This window comes from Aquarana catesbeiana, linkage group LG04, assembly GCF_042186555.1.
Source record: "Aquarana catesbeiana isolate 2022-GZ linkage group LG04, ASM4218655v1, whole genome shotgun sequence".
Taxonomy (NCBI): domain Eukaryota; kingdom Metazoa; phylum Chordata; class Amphibia; order Anura; family Ranidae; genus Aquarana; species Aquarana catesbeiana.
Window position 1 is genome coordinate 137,433,183 of NC_133327.1, and position 20,700 is coordinate 137,453,882.

General features: G+C 40.2%; 1 protein-coding gene across 8 annotated transcripts in view; it reads left to right on the forward strand.

Moving 5' to 3' along the window:
* The window catches only part of SNED1 (sushi, nidogen and EGF like domains 1), a 291,723-nt gene that overhangs the window by 175,457 nt on the left and 95,566 nt on the right, over positions 1-20,700 (forward strand). For all 8 annotated transcript variants that reach the window (XM_073625738.1, XM_073625736.1, XM_073625737.1 and 5 more), the window contains 6 exons: positions 10,693-10,806; positions 12,328-12,441; positions 14,173-14,286; positions 14,438-14,554; positions 16,642-16,755; positions 17,647-17,760. In XM_073625738.1, the coding sequence (XP_073481839.1) occupies positions 10,693-10,806; positions 12,328-12,441; positions 14,173-14,286; positions 14,438-14,554; positions 16,642-16,755; positions 17,647-17,760 (687 nt within the window). The remainder of the gene's footprint in view (positions 1-10,692; positions 10,807-12,327; positions 12,442-14,172; positions 14,287-14,437; positions 14,555-16,641; positions 16,756-17,646; positions 17,761-20,700) is intronic.

Genomic DNA, 20,700 nt, shown 5'->3' on the forward strand with positions numbered 1-20,700 from the left:
CAAACATCAACAGTGAACAACAAGATATTTTATATGGTAATTTAACAACCATTGTGAAATTCTATGTGGTTTGTTTATTTTATATTTGCCCCCAGTATTTATTAGATTCTCTCATTCCATTCCAAGTTAGTCATGTTCATAGTTAAGAAAAATAATGCTTACAATTTTATAGGGTTTTTCCAGCTTTATATTACTTTTACCTTGTATGTGCCTTGTGGCAGCTTGTGACAAATCCATTGGTTTACCTGTCTGGGTTCCTGCTGTTGTTTTTTTAATATAAACTAGACAGAAACCTTTATTCATATCAAGTGTTTTAATTGGAACCAATGTTCTTTAACCTGTGTCATATCCAAGGGCAAGGAATACAGACTTGGATGATATTTGTTTAGTTAAGCAATGTGACTAATGTCTTCTGCCGATACATGTTACATTCTTTATGAAATGAAAAGATGTGTCAGACTGATCTTTTTTCGGCTATCTAGGATGCACGGCATCCTATTAGTAGTGCATGGGTCAAAATCTTTTGAAAAATAAAATGTTTTGTCTGAATAGATCATCACTCAGGACAAACAGGAGCAATGTGGAGTAGAGTATACAGTTGAGCATATTTATTGCAATACAGCATGAATTCTATACGCACTAGCTAAAAAGATAAAACCTGGTGTCTTCATTAAAATGTCAGTGACAAGAAATGTGAAGGGAATGTATATTTTCAAATGTTTCTTTTGCTTTTAACTAGGTATTGGTGTAGTTATATTCGCTGTGCTGTTTGTTTGGTTTACTTTGTAACAGTGGGCTTGTTGTCATGGCTGATTGATTCCCCTATGTCCATGTTTTCATTCACCCAGCTTGTCCCTATTCACCAAAGGGACAAGACAACTTCCTGTTCCATATCTCACAGCGCCCAATGCATGCGCTGCCATGCTTTCTGTGTTACATCACAAATGTGGGAACGGTAATTTAATGCTGTGAATGCTCTGCCTGTTTGTGGCTGTGTCAGATCTAATTACTGCACCTGCACCAGCACCAGACACAGATACGGGATATGGGATATGTTGTTTCTTTACAGGAAATGTCAGTTCTTAGACTGCAGAAAGAGGTCATGCATTAACCTGTGTAGTGCTATGCACTTTGTCATTCCTTGAACAATCCCAGGGTGCCTTGCAGACTTGCTACCATAGGATTCCTGAGCCTGAATTCTTGCAATAAATGCTTGACTGCTACAGCTCACAGTACTCCCTATGGCCGATTGTTATAAGGTTTTTTCCCCGAATTATGTATTAATGTAAAATAAAATTTGAATTAAGTCAGTTGACAAAAACAATGACAAAAATCAATTCCAATTTTCATGAACAAACTAAAATAGAACAAAAATGTCAGGGAGGGACATTTACCCACTTGAACTTACGCTTTCCTCGGAGCTCCGCCTGTCTGTTAATGCCCCAGCCCTCTGACAAGCTGTATTGGCTGAGAGACGCAGGCTCACTCTGTCTGCCTGGCTGCTGCCTGGGAGTTCTGGAACAATGCATTGCAAACCACGTTGTAAATGTTTTCCCTCCCAGCAAGGTAGCAGTGCGTAGTACTGTGTAAAATAACAGCCTTCCCAGACCAGTTCTCTGCCCTGTGCACTCCCTCACTCTCATTTACTTCCCCATCCTCACTACATGTTATTATATTTTTTACTCCAGAAGTATATAATGAGTTTGGAAATTCTAGAGGAATGCTTAAATAATGCATTACAATTAAACTAAACCTGCTGTTATTACTAGAATTTTAGTCTAATAAAATGTACTAGAGATTTTAGATGACTAAAATATGACTAATACTAAAACAATTCAGATGACTAAAATACAACTAAAACTAAAATTAAATTTTAGTCAAAAGACTATAACTAAAACTAAATCGAAAATGTACTGCAAAATTAACACTGGTCTCTTAGCCTGTGAGAGGGGAGAGAGAGAACCAGTGCTGCTGCAGACAGGACAGTGCTGTATCGATACAGACCTCAAGTAAGTATTTAGAGAGGGGGGTGGTAGGAACAACTAGTGGAAGGTTTTTTACCTTAATGCAGTTAATGCATTAAGGTAAAAAACTTTGGCTTTAGAACCACTTTAACTGTTCAAGTCACTTGACCCTTTATGTGTTTTCTGTGAGCTGTTGCTGCTGTTTTAGCCGGTTTGTTGCCCACCACTTGATTTATTGCTTGGAGTTGTCCTGTGGTCTGTAGATTGATACTGTTCTCCAGTACTGTGTGATAAAGATAATAAAAATGTTGACGTACCTGTAAATTCCATATCTTGAATTACAGTAATTTATATTTTTTGCTTGCATGTGATTGGATGATGTAAGTCAGCAGAGCTTTACCTCATTTACTAAGATAAGGGAAATTTCCCTTGCAAAATGAACAGCCTATGTGCTTTTAGTAAATTAACCCCTTTGCGACACTGACCTAGATTGAGTATGCAGATTTATGCCCTGTACACACGATCCTACATTCCGACAACAAAATCCATCAGATTTTTTCCAACGGATGTTGGCTCAAACTTGTCTTGCATACACACGGTCGCACAAAGTTGTCGGAATTTCCGAACGTCAAGAACGTGGTGACGTACAACACGGACTATAAAAGGGCAGTTCAATACCAAGCGCGCCACCCTTTGGGCTCCTTTTGCTAATCTCGTGTTAGTAAAAGTTTGGTGAGAGACGATTTGCCCTTTTCAAACTTGTGGTTTTCAGATCGTTTTTCTTGTGTTCAGTTTGTGCTTGTGGGTTTGTATCTGTTTTTCAGTGCGTGGAGTGGGTTCGTATTTGATCATCAGTGCGTTCTTGTCCTCTCGTTGCTGATTTTCAGGTCGTTCTTCACAGGCCTTGCTGTTCTTCAGTGCGTTCTATTACTTTTTTCTGACCAGCCAAACGTTTTGAAGCCATGTTGCGTGTACGTACTCGTCGTAGAGTTCGTGCTGTGCAGGGGCTTGGTGTTGGGCTTTTAGCTTTGACACAAGCCCAGTCCATGAACAGGGCGAGGAGGAGTTCATGGACGAAGAATTGGTTGCTCCAGCGTGACCAATTCTCGCACATGCCTTTGCTCCGTGAGATCCGTGAGAATAATCCTGACGATTTCAGGAACTTTCTCAGGATGACAGACCCCGTTTTTCACCGTTTGTTGGCTTTGCTGACCCCTTATACCAGCAGGCAGGATACGTGCATGCGGCAAGCCATCACTCCGGAGCAGAGGCTAGTTGCTACGTTGCGGTACTTGGTGACTGGGAGAAGCCTGCAGGATCTCAAGTTCTCGACAGGCATTTTCTCCCCCCAGGCTCTGGGGATCATTATCCCAGAGACCTGTTCTGCCATCATTCAGGTCCTGCAGAAGGACTATATTAAGGTAAGATTTATCCTTTAACATCACATTCTATGTATTTAATGTTTGCTAATGTTTTGTATTTCTTTCATCATTCTCTAATTACCATGATTGTAATATGCTGTGAATGTCCCCTTTATCCTCATGCATGCTGGAATTTTTTGAAGTTTGTTTTTTATCCTTCATGCATATTTGCCTTCACTAACCTCCCCAGCATGCTCTCCTGGGCCCATATCCACCTTGCCTAGTCACTTAACAAGGTATTTTGTCAGCTCCATTGTAGTGCTTTACCCTAAACACCCCCTAAAATGTGTAAAAATGTTATTTGTGTCCTTAAATTCATGCAGAGTGCCAGAGGCTTTTTTTGGGTTCCCAAAATCATTTGGAACCCTCCCTCCCCCCCAACCGCTAAGTCAGCTGATACCAATCCTCTATCTGCTGACTTTGCCAAACCCATACACACTATACCTACCTCTTTTGTGGTCATATTTATGGATGAATTCCCCAAAGCATGTAGTGCAAGGGCCTGCCTGAATACTTTCAAATGGTACTGTTTAAAGTTTTTTTTCTCCTATTATTATCTTGATAGGTAATAGCAGAATGTAAAAATGTGCTTCAATTTGTACAGTGCGTATTTATATTTTTGTATTATGACACTTCTTACCTGTCCAATGGGCTGCCAATAGTGTAAGTAAGGAGGGACTGGCCAAAGTAACACACTTTATTTATGCATTCAGCTCTCAATGAAGAGGAGACGGTTACCTGTCCAAAACATCTCCCCCCCAAAAAATCTTTACAATGGGCCATCACAGGGGGTGAGGAATCTGATAGGTGGACCTTATACTTTTGTCTTTAAATACTCCATAACATAAATAAATATTTTCTACTGATGTTGGCCAAGAATGTTTGTGTCTAATCTGCTTTCAATGTTTATGTGCAAAAGTACTAATTTTTGTTTTCTTTTTTGACTCCACAGTTTCCTTCCACGCCACAGGAATGGCAGACTGTGGCCTCCCACTTTGCCCAGCTGTGGGACTTTCCCAACTGCGGAGGGGCAATTGATGGGAAACACGTCCACATCGTCCCACCCCCCAACTCGGGGTCATACTATTACAGCTACAAGGTGTTCAATAGTATTGTGATGTTGGGGGTGGTTTCGGCTACTTACGAGTTCCTGTATACACATCCAGAATGGCAGCTTGGGCTTGCCACCTCCAGAAGACAATGCGGAAGGACTCCCATTCATCTTCGTTGCAGATGAAGCGTTGGGGGACCATCTTATGTGGCCATTCCCTATGAGAACCCTCACCCCGGACCAGAGGGTTTTTAATTACCGGCTGGCCAGAGCCAGAAGAGTGGTGGAGAATACGTTTGGAATAATGGCCAGCCGGTTCCGCCTATTTCTTACACCGATACACATGGCGGAATATAAACTGAATCACATCATCCTGTCTTGCTGTGTTCTACACAACTTTTTAAGGAGAAATTCTTTGAACTATGCTGCCTCAGTTGGACCTGAGGCCGGAATTCATAATGAACGAACCCTGACGGCGCTTGAAACTGGTCGTCCTGGCTTGCCCCCCCAGAGTGCTCGCGAGGTCAGTTTAAGATACCGTGAATACTTTGCGGGTAGGGGGGGCCATTGATATGCCAGACAATGTCTGAGACATTTTTTAAATAAAAATATATTTGAAACTGAACTAAAAAACAGTGCAAACAAAATTTCTTTGAGACATGAGGTGACAATCTCTTCTTCGGCTAACTATTATTATTATGTTGTGGGTCTGCTACACACACCTTGTTTTTGTTGTTAATGTATGTAATGCATTACTGACAAAAATATTCATCATTTTCAGCACCATGACCGAAATTTGGGGAGTCCTGAAAATGGCGTGATTGTGTAAAATTGTGTAAAATTATAAAGCACTGTGGGTGTTATTTACTAAAGGCAAATCCACTTTGCACTACAAGTGCACTTGAGACTGCACTGAAACTGCACTTGTAGTGCAAAGTGGATTTGCCTTTAGTAAATAACCCCCATTGTCACTGAAAAAAACAACTTTACTCCAAAAACTGCTTTTGAGCATTGAAAGAAGAAGCCACACATTGTTGATTATCAAACTTTTTACTCAAAGCACAATCACATGTGCGTTTATAAAAGGGTTTTTGAACAAACCAACATGTTTGTTGTGTAATAACATTTTTTTAGGTCACATTAATGATAAATGCCCTTTTATAGGTAAAACAGGCATGTTTAAAACCATCAAATAATACACAACTCTGGAACTTACAAAGTCCAACTTTTATAAAGTGAAGGCAATATCAGACATGTTGAAACTGGGTTGATATTGCCTTCATCAAATGAGGTGATGTCACCCCTGTAAAAGCCAAATTTTGAAGATGCACACAAATTGGGATTCAAAATGCTGATTTCCCTCCTGATCCCATGCCTAATGTCAACATGTGCTATCTCCCATCATGGGGGATCAATGGACGTGTTTTGGGGGTGCAACCCCTTCCTCTCAGCTACTTTAGTAGCGAGGAAGGGGTTGCACCCACAAAACACTTACATTGATATCCCCTGATGGCAGATAGCACATGTTGACACACTGTGTGCATCTTCAAAAATTTGGCTTTTAAAATACGTAAAAAAATTGTCATAAAAACCACAAAAAAATAGAAAAAAGTTAGGGATTTCTGGGTGTTCTAGATTCTCCCTAAAACATAAATGATGTTCTTCCTTTTTTTTGAACATCATTGATGTTTTCCTTTAGCTGTTCTAAATCGCGATTGCACCCCATTATCTCCCCGATGAGGATCTGGGCACTTTCACTTGTAAAATGCGATTCTTCTTCCACAACATCCCCATCACCTAAAAATAAACAAAAAAACATACCATGTATTATAAATATGCAGGCATACATCTAATACCTGAAGCTGTGGTCGTAGACACTCACCTGTTGTGGTGACAATTTCTCCAATTTCAAAGACGTCCCCCTCCTCCTCCTCTGGTTGGGTTTGGGGGATTTCCCCTTCTTCCGGAGTTGTGGAGTCCCTGGTCTCTGATGTTCCGAGTCTTTTCTCCACTATGTGATAAAAAAAAGGTATACTTAGCACACAGATATTTGATGGCAGAAGTAGGAATATGAAACATTGCTTGGAAGTGGGGTACAATTGTCTGTTTTAGCAGAGTTCCAAGCTGAAAACATTTTTTTCCCTTTCTAAAGCTGGAATACTTACCTGTTTTGTGGAAGTTTCACAGATGGAGACACCCCTATAGTATTCACTGGAGCACCTGTGTGGGACACCCTAATAAAAAGGGTGTTCTGGTATCCCACACTAGTGCTCCTGCGTCCAGATGTGTAAACAGCTGCTGAGTGTCCTCTCCTTACACTGAATATAGTTTGCATTTCATTCTAGACAACAAACTTTTTTTAATAGAAGTAGGCCAGAAAAAATGTATTGAACTGTATCTGCCCAAAACATCGTATTTTAGTGGCCAAACCAACAATGTTTCCTACGAACGATTAATGTGCCCATGAACATGAAAGTTGCCATTTTAAACTGTACAACAGTAAAGAAAAGCACATGGAGCAGCACAAACGTAATAATAATAAAGAATAGGAACACAGGAAAACTACTTGCTTTTTTGCATTTTTTTCCCTCAATTTTAGGTCCGACCATCGTTTCCTCCTTGATCCTTGGATTGTCGTACCCCAAAATTCCTGTGCAGACTCTTCACAACTTTAGCCATGATCTTGGCCTTTCTCACATTTGGGTTTGGGTAAGGTCCATACTTCCCATCATAGTCGGCCCTTTTCAATATGTCCACCATCTCTACAAAGGCCATATTCGATGCCTTAAATCTCCTGCGGGATCGAGACGTTTCTGGCTCTGGCTTTCGTCCTCCTCCTCATTGCTGCTATTATCATGCACCTGCTCTGTCTCCGCCAGGTGCTCTCCCTCACTGTGCCGAAAGAGAAGGGGCGGGGAATAGACTAGAAAGAAGGTCAGGGGTGGGTGGAGTTTCACGCATGCGCAGTGTATATAAAACGTAACACGCGCGCGTCATACGTACAATCTGTAAGCGGAGGAAGGAGTAGCATAAGCACCGATCGTGATAACGAAGGTACAATTTTCCCCCTATACACTGGGGGGAGAACCTCTGGGGGAATCTAGGATGGAAAAGGACCTGGGGGTCCTAGTAGATGATAGGCTCAGCAATGGCATGCAATGCCAAGCTGCTGCTAATAAAACAAACAGAATATTGGCATGCATTAAAAGGGGGATCAACTCCAGAGATAAAACGATAATTCTCCCGCTCTACAAGACTTTGGTCCGGCCGCACCTGGAATATGCTGCCCAGTTCTGGGCAACAGTCCTCAGGAGGGATGTACTGGAAATGGAGCGAGTACAAAGAAGGGCAACAAAGCTAATAAAGGGTCTGGAGGATCTTAGTTATGAGGAAAGGTTGCGAGCACTGAACTTATTCTCTCTGGAGAAGAGACGCTTGAGAGGGGATATGATTTCAATTTACAAATACTGTACTGGTGACCCCACAATAGGGATAAAACTTTTTTGCAGAAGAGAGTTTAATAAGACTCGTGGCCACTCATTACAATTAGAAGAAAAGAGGTTTAACCTTAAACTACGTAGAGGGTTCTTTACTGTAAGAGCGGCAAGGATGTGGAATTCCCTTCCACAGGCGGTGGTCTCAGCGGGGAGCATTGATAGCTTCAAGAAACTATTAGATAATCACCTGAATGACCGCAACATACAGGGATATGTAATGTAATGTTGACACATAATCACACACATAGGTTGGACTTGATGGACTTGTGTCTTTTTTCAACCTCACCTACTATGTAACTATGTAACTTGGGCCTATACTGCTTATAGATTGAGGCCTATATTGGGACAAGATTAGGAGAGTTTAGCCTGATATTAGGGTTTGTCTTGTGTTGTTTCTTGCAGATAAAATGGATGGGTTCAAAGACCACAGCTTTCTCCCAATATTCCTCGGCAAGTACAGGGAGCTGCCCTGTCTGTGGCAAGTCAAACACCCGCATTATAATCATAAACAAAAGAGGCAGGCAGTGCTGGAGAAACTGCTGGAGTTGGTGCAGGAGGGCCAACACTTCATGTGTGAGGAAATGATTTATAAAACATTAAATAAGGGGTTGAGGGGCCAAATCACACCCAATACCCACCTGTGTGACGTGTATCATCCTCCTCCTCCTCCTCCTGCCACACCTCCAACACCACAGCCACAGCCTGGACGGAAGAGTGGAAGGAAGACAAGAAAGTGATGACCTGGGTTCAGTCTGATCTGACAAAAGATGCAGGCTCTTGTATGACCACAGCCTGGGGACATAGATGTCATCTGCTGGTGTTCATGATCTCTTGGACTTCTGTCCTCCCTTAGATAAGGACTCCTCAGGCCACCAATTTTGCTTTAAAATAGTTGATGTGTGTCCTGGGGCCAAAGGCTTCGCCAATTTCAGCTTCTCCAGCGTTGCCTCCCTCTTTATTTGGTTATGACCCCTAATAAAGTTTTTTTTTATAACTAATACTGGCCTATGTGTGTTTTCCTTCAAAAAGGACAGTTTGTTTGTAAGGAGGCAGGTACATTTCAAAAATACAATTTCTAATTAACAAGGGACACCAACACCAAACAACCTCCTTGAGATTAAAAAAATACAAGATAATAATGGTGTTGTGGTAACTTGACACACAAAACACACCCAAAAAAATTATGGAGATCACCGAAAAAAAAAACAAAAAAAAAAACAGGAGATCTGGATTAAAAAAAACTAACAACAAATAATAAAAAATCTAAAAACATAAAACCCAAAAAATTATTCAGTAGATCTGAAGAATAAAAATATTATATTCATGAAATCACGAGAAATAATGAAGAAATAAGTTTGTGAGAACTTTGTGTGAATATGAGCAGCAAAACAACTTCATTCTTCTAGCATCATAAAGAATAAGAGAGTGCGCTGCATTAAACTATTTAAAACAATGCAGCGTGACGAAAGTGCTATATCCATTATGAAGCTAATTTTACCAGACCGAGCACTTCCGTCTCTGAATTTATTCTGAGCATACGTGGCACTTTGTGCGTCAGAATTGTCTACACACGGTCAGAATTTACGCAAACGGATTTTGTTGTCGGAAAATTTTATAGCCAGCTCTCAAACTTTGTGTGTCGGAAATTCTGATGGAAAAAGTCCAATGGAACCCACACACGGTCGGAGTTTCCGACAACAAGCTCCGATCGCGCCTTTTCCGTCAGAAAGTCCGACCGTGTGTACAGGGCATTAGACTTCTGATGTTTGTTTGCCATCTCTGGCCATATGCCTGTTCTAGGTCAGTTATTTATGAAGGACTGAGACTAGACAGCCAGGCAACTAATATATTCTGAATGACATCAACAGTGACAGTCCCATATTTGTGTCAGTACAAGTTTCTCCAAATGAGTTAAAGAAAGTCTGGCTTCACCTGGCAACATTAATGCTTCTTCTTCAAAATGCCTGCATGAAGTCCGCAGGGACTAAGCACTGGACAACACTGCTGTATTATTATTATTATACAGAATTTTTATAGCGCCAACAATTTGTGCAGAGCTTTATAACATGAGGGCAGACAGTACAGTTACAATACAGTTCAATACAGGAGGAATCAGAGAGCTGGTTAGAGCTTACAATCTAGAAGGGAGGGTCAAGTTATACAAAAGGTACAGTAATAGCTAAGGGGGGATGAGTTGATGGAGAAAAAAAGTACAGTTGTTAGGCGAGGGCAGGATAGGCTTCTCTGAAGAGAAGGGTTTTCAGTGATCGCCTAAATGTGGACAGAGTAGGAGATAGTCACACAGATTGGGGTAGGGAGTTCGATAGGATGAGAAAGGCTCGGGAGCAGTCCTGGAGGCGAGCATGGGAGGAGGTGACAACGGAGCTAGAGAGCAGGAGGCCTTGGGAGGAACAGAGGGAAAGATTTGGTTGGTATTTTGAGACTAGGTCAGTGATGTAGCTGGGTAGCCAAGCTGTGGATGGCTTTGTAATTTGTTGTTAGTATTTTGAATTTAATTAATTGGGTGAGCAGAAGCCAGTGGAAGGATTGGCAGAGAGAGGCAGCAGACTCTGAACGGTTGGTAAGGTGGATGAGTCTGGCAGCAGCATACATGATGGACTAATAGCCTATGTAAATGGAAGCCAATGAGGAGGGAGTGGCAGTAGGGGAGAGATGACCAGGGAGTGAATTAATATTATGATGCCATCTCTCTGTTTTCATCTAGGTTTTTACAAATGTATTCTTGCTGTTTCTTCTAGAAGTCAGGCCTTGTTTTTCTTCTCCTTGTCTGAATGGAGCATCGTGTAAGGATATGGATGAAAGTTACAGCTGTTTATGTATGCGTGGATTCACTGGGGAGCGCTGTGAGACAGGTAATCTTATCCCACATCTCTTATCTCACTCCAGTACTTGTGTAACACAGCAGGTAAAATAAATATTGAACGTCACCATTTTTCTAGGTAAATTTATTTTTAAAGGTGCTATTGACATAAAATTTTCACCACATGTTGGTAACACCCCATGCAATCCATACAAACAAAGAAACCAAACCAAATAATTTCATTAATTAGGTTTTGTGTAATAAAATGGAATGACACGGGGAAAAAGTATTGAATTCATGAAGAAATGGAGGTGTAAAAAAGGCATGGAAAGCCAAGACACCAGCTGAAAGCTATCAGTAATTAGAAAGCAGTCCTGCCCCTTGTCAGTGCATATTAATATTGGCTTGTTTAGTCTCAACTGATGGCCTATAAAAAGGTGTCTCATTATCAAGGTGTCACACAAGAAACATCTCATGATGGGTAAAAGAAAAGGGCTCTCTCAAGACCTTTGCAACCTTATTGTTGCAAAACCTACTTACTGATGGCATTGCTTACAGAAAGATTTCTAAACTTCTGAATGTTCCAGTGAGCACTGTTGGGGACATAATCTGTAAGTGGAAAGAACAAAATTTCACCATAAACAGGCCACGACCACTCGCAAGATTTCTGACAGAGGAGTGAAAAAAAATTATCAGAAGAGTTGTCCAAGAGCCAAGGACCACTTGTGTAGAGCTTCAGAAAGACCTGGAATTATTAGCAGGTACAATTGTTTCAAAGAAAACAATAAATAATAACACTCAACCGCCATGGCCTGTATGCACGCTCACCACGCAAGACTCCATTGTTGAAAAATAAGCATGTTGAAGCTCATTTAAAGTTTGTTGCACAAAATTTAGAAAAGCCTGTAAAATACTGGGAGAATATAGTCTGGTCAGGTGAGACCAAAATTGAACTCTTTGGATGCCATAATACACACCATGTTTGGAGGTCAAATGGCACTGCACATCACCCCAAAAAACACCCTCATACCAATAGTGACGTTTGGAGGTGGGAACATGATGGTGTGGGGCTGTTTTTCAGAATGCGGCAAACTTCATATGATTGAAGGAAGGATGAATGGAAAAATGTACCAAGATATTCTTGATAAAAATCTGCTGCCATCTACAAGGATGATGAAGATGAAATGAGGGTGGACATTTCAGCAAGATAATGATCCCAAACACAAAGCCAAGGAAACTCAATTGGTCTCAAAGAAAGAAAATGGAGCTGCCCCTATATATATATATATATATATATATATATATATATATATATATATATATATATATATATATATATATATATACTTTTGTGCAGAATTATGTAAACATATATTTTTACTTGTCGGTATAAGATGAGTTCCATTGATCTATTTTTGATCTTCTTTCAGAGAAGAATTGGAGGTGTAGGTGTTTTCTCTTGATCTTTCTGGGGCTGTTTTTAGCATCTATATAACCTGAGCACTTCTTGTTGTGTTTCTTGTGTAATATTTTATATAGTTTTTGGTTTAATAATTTCTGCTTCTTTGTTTAGAGATCAGGCCCTGCGCATCACTTCCTTGCCTGAATGGGGGAACATGCAGGAATTTGGAAGATGGTTACAGCTGTGTGTGTACAGGGGGGTACACCGGTGAACGCTGTCAAACAGGTTAGTAATTTAAAAAAAGTTTGGATCTTGGTATTCAGTCCATTATCAGAACATATATGTAAAACAAGTGCAGCACTAGAGTCCCAAACAAAAACTGAAATCATGTATGGAACAAATATAAATCTGTGACATAAAGAACCTATAAGTAATTGTGAATCAACACAATACAAAAACACATGAAATATACCGAAATGTCTAATATGCAATGTGATATGCTCTGGAACCAGAGTCCATAAATATAAAATAAAAATAAAGGAGTCTTCTCAAACAGAGGAGGTGCTCGAACAAGGACTTTGACTGGAGACTTAGATGTAAGGCAACCACAGGGAACACGTCATAGACATCTAAGGTTAGATACTCTTACCAGATCTTGTAGGACATATCTGCTATATAGCACTACGTCTGTTAGAGCTTGTGGAGGTAACCTCCCGTGAAATCCGCCCGGGTGTTGTCCCTTGGGTCACGATCACCGATAAGGAAGGGTTGTCATAGGTGGAAGTTAACCGCTCACTCGCACACTCTCCAGTTCAGGGACCAGAAAGGTCAAAAGAGACCAGTTGAGGGTGAAGTCATGGAGGAAAAAAGAAAAAGGCTCCACATGGCGTAGGTCAAAAAAATTAAGGATTTTAATGAATAAAAAGCCTTTACAGAATAAAAAGTGATCACTAGTAAATAAAATGGTGGCAACGTGGGAAGCTGGAACGCCCTACGCGTTTCGACTGAGAAGCCTTCAACTGGGGCATAAAAATGCGAGTGTGCGAGTGAGCGGTTAACTTCCACCTATGACAACCCTTCCTTATCGGTGATCGTGACCCAAGGGACAACACCCGGACGGATTCCACGGGAGGTTACCTCCACAAGCTCTAACAGACGTAGTGCTATATGGCAGATATGTCCTACAAGATCTGGTAAGAGTATCTAACCTTAGATGTCTATGACGTGTTCCCTGTGGTTGCCTTACATCTAAGTCTCCAGTCAACGTCCTTGTTCGAGCACCTCCTCTGTTTGAGAAGACTCCTTTATTTTTATTTTATATTTATGGACTCTGGTTCCAGAGCATATCACATTGCATATTAGACATTTCTGTATATTTCACGTGTTTTTGTATTGTGTTGATTCACAATTACTTATAGGTTCTTTACGTCACAGATTTATATTTGTTCCATACATGATTTCAGTTTTTGTTTGGGACTCTAGCGCTGCACTTGTTTTACATACATGTTGGTGTAACTTGGTTTGTTTGTGTGTCAGCTGCTGTTCACTTTATTGACATTTTTTTGGGGGGATCAGCGCAGCATTTCCCCCTTATCATTATCAGAACATTAAATTAAATACATACAGTTTCAAATATATCTCTTGTGTTGATAAAAGGGCCATGCCCAGACAGATCGTACAAGAGGACCTGTCGTTGCCTAGTGTTGCAGCATAAAAGGTCTTTTTTACTAGAAAAATATAGCATGCCACCTTCATACTGAATCATTTATATTCTTTTACCAACTTCTGCAGTTTCTTTGAAGATTTTTTCTTTCTTATGACACTTTAGTTTTGCGTTTTACTATGGCATAGCATGTTACATCAAGTGAGATGGGAGGACAGGGTGCCATTTTTAAATGAGTATGCAACAATATTAGCACCCTCTTTATTTACGTTAGGAAAGAAGCTGCTTGCCAGTTTTGCCAAGATGTTTTTGTTCCCAGCAGTGTTCTTTTGTAATATTTCTTCTTCGTCTAGAGATCCAACCATGTGCATCCTTTCCTTGCCTTAATGGGGGCATCTGTGAGGATACACCTGATGGATTCACCTGTTTGTGTAGACAAGGATACTCAGGCCTTCGTTGCCAGTCAGGTGAGAGCTGTATATACTTTATGGTTTCTGCCAACTAGTGGTGTACATTTTACCTGATTGATTCAGGCTGCTGTCTACCATATGTATATGTGCTTCACATTGGGAAATTGTAGTGATAAAAACCAACTCTTTTACATCTCATTTTATTTAGAGTTTAAACCATGTTCTTCATCTCCATGCCTAAATGGGGGAGTGTGTAAGGACGTGAGTGTTACTACTTATATCTGTGTGTGTCCTCGAGGATTGTCTGGTCCACGCTGTGAAACAGGTAAAATAATCTCACTTTCTGGGTTAAAGCTGTAGTTGCTGTCTTTAGTTTATGTAGCTGGTGTTGAGGCAGATTGGTACTGGGAGTCAGGTTAGACCTTGATGAGTCTCCTAAGTAAAGGGAAAAAAAGTGAGTGCTCAGTAAAATATATCTTTCATTTTGATATGACTTTTACATTTTACAAACTTGCTATTCCATATGCTGTCATTATATTAAATACTGACATTTGGAAAAAAGCATCTGACCAAGGATCTCAGTGATTAACCACTTCACGCAAAACAACGCACCCGTACATCGGTACTTTGATGCTAGCTGCTGCCATAACCCCAGTATTTTCAGGAATGCCATGCATTTCTCTTTGAGATAAAAGTGGTCTCCGTGTCAGATTAGCCACAAAATCACTTTTATCGGCGGCTGGAGAGGTATCCACCTCCCTTCCGCTGCTGTCCTCTCCTGTGGATGCCTGGCTGCTGACTGAGGGGAAGATGGCCCCAGCTCGGCTCCATAGCATGGGAGGGCGGAAGCGACGTCAAACGTTACTTCCACCCATAGCTCTTGAAGGAAAAGTTTTTATTTTATTTTTTTTCAAGTGACTTTTTTTTTTTTATTTATTTTTTTTTTTTTTTGCATTTTAGTGTAAACATGAGATCTGAGGTCTTTACATCCCTTGTAATAGAAATAAAAGTGACCCAATTTTTTTTTATAAAGGACAGTGTCAAAATGGAAAATTTAAAGTAAAATAAATAAGGAAAAAAAAAAAAATTTTTTTAAAGCGCCCCGTCCTGACGATTTTGCGCGCACAAGCGAACGTATACATGAGTAGCGCCCGCATATGAAAACGGTGTTCAAACCACACATGTGAGGTATCGCCTCGATCGTTAGAGCGAGAGCAATAATTCTAGCCCTAGACCTCCTCTGTAACTCAAAACTGATAACCTGCAGAAATTTTTAAGCAACGCCTATGGAGATTTTTAAGGGTAAAAGATTGTCGCCATTCCACGAGCGGGCGCAATTTTGAAGCGTGACATGTTGGGTATCAATTTACTCAGCGTAACATTATCTTTCACAATATAAAAAACAATTGGGCTAACTTTTGTTTTCTTATTTTTTAATTAAAAAAAGTGTAGTTTTTCCAAAAAAAGTGCGTTTGTAAGACCGCTGCGCAAATACTGTGTGACAGAAAGTATTGCAACCACCGCCATTTTATTCTATAGGGTGTTAGAAAAAAATATATATAATGTTTGGGGGTTCTAAGTAATTTTCTAGCAAAAAAAATTATTTTAACTTATAAACAACAGGTATAAAAAAAGGGGCTCGGTCCTTAAGTTAAATGGATTCCTCTCTACTTAACAAAAAATGAGATAAGCTATAAACCACACAGGGAGTACATTGTTTTCAATGTGTTAGTGCACTTATGGATTTGCATTGTAAGCAGGATCAGTAAAGTACAACCATGGTGTAGCACTGCAATTCAAAAAGCAGGGCCTGAGTAGGCAGTGAGCAGGTACTCCTATGTATATATATAGATAGAAATAATACAAAAAACAAGGCTTTTTTATGTTAGTACACATTATAAAAGGTATTTGCATTAATATGATCTATTTTACATGTTTAAAAAAATAAATAAATAGGAAGACTGTTCATTCCCTTTACCCCCTTGGCTATCAAGGATACGTTATATAGTATGTGGCTGCACACTCTTCTAGGCAGCCAGTGACCAATGTAATATACTTGGCGAGAAAGAAGATTGGTGAATATAATGTTTGTGATCACAGATCTCTCTTTGGTTTAAAAAAAGAAAACGTTTTTTAAAAAGTTTAATTACATTTACAGTTTACATTACAGTTTCATGTTATTGTCAACTATTGTATAGTTTAGTGTATTTTTAAAGAAACTATTGTTATTGCTCTCATTGGAAGTACAAAAATAACAGTCCCATGTTGAAATCGTATCCTGTCAGACAGTACCTGGCCACAAAAGGGTTACATGCCAGCAAATATCTACTGTAGCAGGTTCTCCTTTTCTTAAAACATGAAAGTATTTCAATTTTGTATAGTATCATTGGCTTTCTTTTCTAATTTTCTTAGAAACTCGACCATGCTCCTCATCTCCTTGTCTGAATGGTGGGATGTGCAAGGATATAGATGACAGCTACATCTGTGTGTGTCCATGGGGATACACTGGACCGAGATGTGAAACTGGTGAGAAGATGTCCACCCATTGTGTCATATAAATGTTAGTTATAGTGTATGTGTTAATACAAGTGTAAATTGACGGCATAAATCTTTGCATTCAGGCTTAGTTTTTAGAATTCAAATACAGGGTTATATTCTTCTAGTAAACACCAGACTTAATGAAGTGGTTTAGTGCGCTAATATTGTATGTCTTTTTTTTAGATCAAATAGGTGAAGAGAGGTTTCCCCAAATATTGCTTTTTGTTTTTTTCCAACAATACTTGTGCAGGGAACTTTATCTTTAATTGTTTTTAAAGTTGGGCATATACTGATTGAAATTGGGCCAGTTCAGTAGGGACCGGCCACATTCCGATTAGTTTGTCCCTGCTGTACAGAAGTTGATTGTTTGATTGACTTCTGTCAAAGGGAGATGCTGGAAAACTTTCCTTGATAAGTAGGCAGTGGGAGCCGGTGTCAGAATACAATGTTCCCTCATTTGTGTGGATTGAGAAATCTATAGGTTTTTTTATTTTTTTTTATTTTAAGCCAAAGGGCTGAACAAAGAACAACTAACAGTGTATGACTAGCTTTACATAAGGGGCTTTTGGTTATCCGCTTGGGAACCCATTAATCAAGGCTCCAGTGACTAGTTCCTCTTATCTTTCCATAAGTGATGACTTACTATAATGTCTCATCATATAGCAATAGCAGAAAATTTCCTTCCCCATATCAATATTCAGATTTTGTTTGCTTGACATTTTCTGCTGCAGCTGTTTTACTACATTTACTGTTTGTTTAATGTACTTTTAATGAGTATCTTTTCAATAGGATGTTATGGAATCCCTGCATGACATAAAAATAGCTTACAATATGATGATTCCACAGAATTATGAGACAGAGTTTCTATTTTCTGCACAGGATTAAGGCCATGCTTGTCATCTCCCTGTATGAATGGTGCCACTTGTGAGGACATGAGTGATGGCTACAGCTGTGTCTGCACAGAAGGATATACTGGAATACATTGTGAGACAGGTGAGTAGTACATATCATTATTAATGGAGAGATGCAGGGATATTTATTAAGCTTTGTGTTATGTGTGAGGCTGGCCATACATTCCTGCTAATTAATTGAAAGTATGTCTAAGGTTGGGTGGTTGCTTGAAATCCAGTATTGGGGGTTGTTGGAATATTTCTTTCAGGTCCACTGCTATGATGGGTTGCAGCTCTTTGGTTATCTTTCTTATCCCTTGTAGTGCTGTATTTAATGTGGTTACGAAAGATGCACATGGTATTTGTTTTCTTCTCTTTGTGCTGTAGAAGGTTCTCTCTTTGGATTTTCAAGGCATTGCTTATGCTTGTACTGAATTTGATGCTGTAGCTCCTCTTGTGGAATGATTCTGATGGTACTCTTTGATGTTTAATTCCGTCTTCTGGATTAGAGCATTTGCTGTGGTATCTCATGGCCTGGCAGTGTAAGATGCCTTGTTTGGTGTGTTGGTGTTGAAAGCTGGAACTTTGGAGATAGGTATATTGGTCAGTGGATTCTCTCTATATTGAGGTGTACAGCTTGTCATGCTTGATGGATACAGTGGTGTCTTGGAAATTTCTATGCTTGCCTAAAAGAGATGTAGGGCTCTTTTGGCCCTACTTCTCCTGTGGATCACAGGAGTGCAGTTGGTTCTGCACTTCTGTGACCCAGAATCAGCCAACAGCAGGCTCATGTCACTGAGCCGGTCCAGGCTCTGGGGAGATTCCAGCGTTAATGTTGGATCTACCCAGATTGTTGTGCTTATTAAGGAAAGTTTTCCTGCACAGTATTTATGATTTAGTAATTTTGAGCAATGATATTTTTAAGATACAGATTCAATCTATTATGACCACAGTTTAAAAATACGAAATGTATTCACTAGACATGTAACCATACAAAATAGTTATATACATTGGTTGACATAAACAAATGTTACATAAAATGAAAATACCGACTGCGTTACATAAAATATTGAATATCAATAGAAACATCCGCTAAATTGGAGTGTAGTACCTTTGATGTGATACAACAGTGATAAACTTCCCTGTAGAATCAATAACCTTGTAAAATGACAATTGGACAGAACGTTTATATTTCACAAATTCAACCATTACTATACTGCAGGTAAGTAAGTGGTTAACAGCGTGAAATAAAATTAGACATTTATTATGTCATAAAATGAAAACTATTCAAAATGAAAAATATATATTGAAAACTGATTTGGGAGAAAAATTATCAATTGTAAAATACTCAATAAATCAATTTTTAAGAGAACATCAATGAATATAAGATAAAATCAACACAACATAATTACCCGTTCCAAAACGGCTACTGGTCTCAATTGCTGGTTTTTAGAATGGCTGCTGTGGCTTTCAAGATGGATACTTCTTGCGACCTCTGAGTTCCAAAGCATAAGATGTTCAGGAATCTTTATGAATGTAAAAATGTGAGTAGATGAATGATGTATATGTCTGTGTGTATGATTGATGGTAATCAGGTGTTTCTGAATGTTCTTGAGTGTCCTTTCATGGCATCTCTTCTCCCTCTAAATACCATCTCAGACAATAAGATCATAAAATTATAATAGGCTCAGTCCAAAAGGTATGGCTTCTTTTCCATTGGTTAAAAAAATTTGACTTTTTAGTAAGTTTCAGGTAATATCACCTTCAACCACTAGGCATGTCTGAGAGCAGAAAAGAATATATATCTTTAACCACTTAACAACCGGCCCATAGCCGAATGACGGCTGCAGGGCGGTTGCTTAACTCTGGGAGGACGTACTATGACGTCCTCCCGGAATTCCCCTGGGGCGCGCACCCGAGCACATCCGTGACCGCCGGGTCCTGAGGACCCGGCGCATCACGGATCCCGGTAAATGGCCGCTGATCGCGGCCGTTTTCCATGTGATCGCGCCGTCAAATGACGGCGCGATCACATGTAAACAGACCGGCGTCATCTGATGACGCCGGTTCCTCTCCATACTCCGCCATACCCCGCCATACCCCGCCATACTCCGCCATACTCCGCCATACCCCGCCATACCCCGCCATACCCCGCCATACTCCGCCATACCCCGCAATACCCCGCCATACTCTGCAATACCCCGCCATACCCAGCCATACCCTGCCATGCTGAGCCATGCTCGGCTGTACTCGGCCCCTGTATGTGGCCAAGCTGTGGAAGTCTCACACATGTGGTATCGCCGTACTCAGGAGGAGTAGGAGAATCTATTTTGGGGTGTCATTTTAGGTATGTACATGTAATGTGGTAGAAATATTGTATAAATTTACAACTTTGTGTTAAAAAAAAAATGTGTTTTAACCACTTCCCGCCCGCCCGCCGTCATACAACGTCCTTGACTTTGTGCGGGGATATCTGAATGATGCCTGCAGCTACAGGCATCATTCAGATATCAGCTTTTTCAGCCGGCGATTCCCTACACCATAAGAACGATCATAGCGGCTGTTCCACTGCTTGATCGTTCTTACGGGAGGCGAGAGGGGATGTCCCCCCCTCCCGCGCTTCTACCGACTCACAGCTACGATCGAAGCCAGGATCGTTTTTTTTTTTTTTTAATTTCAGGCTTCCCAGCCTAGAGGTGAGATGTGGGGTCTTATTGACCCCATATCTCACTGTAAAGAGGACCTGTCATGCCATATTCCTATTACAAGGATGTTTACATTCCTTGCAATAGGAATAAAAGTTGTCAAAAATTTTTTTTTTTGGAAAAAAGCATCAAACTAAAATAAATAAAGTAAAATGAACAATAAAAAAAAAAATAAAAATTTTAAAGCGCCCCTGTCCCTGTGTGCTCGCATGCAGAAGCGAACGCATACGTAAGTCCCGCCCACATATGAAAACGGTGTTCAAACCACACATGTGAGGTATCGCTGCGATCGGTAGAGCGAGAGCAATAATTTTGGCCCTAGACCTCCTCTGTAACTC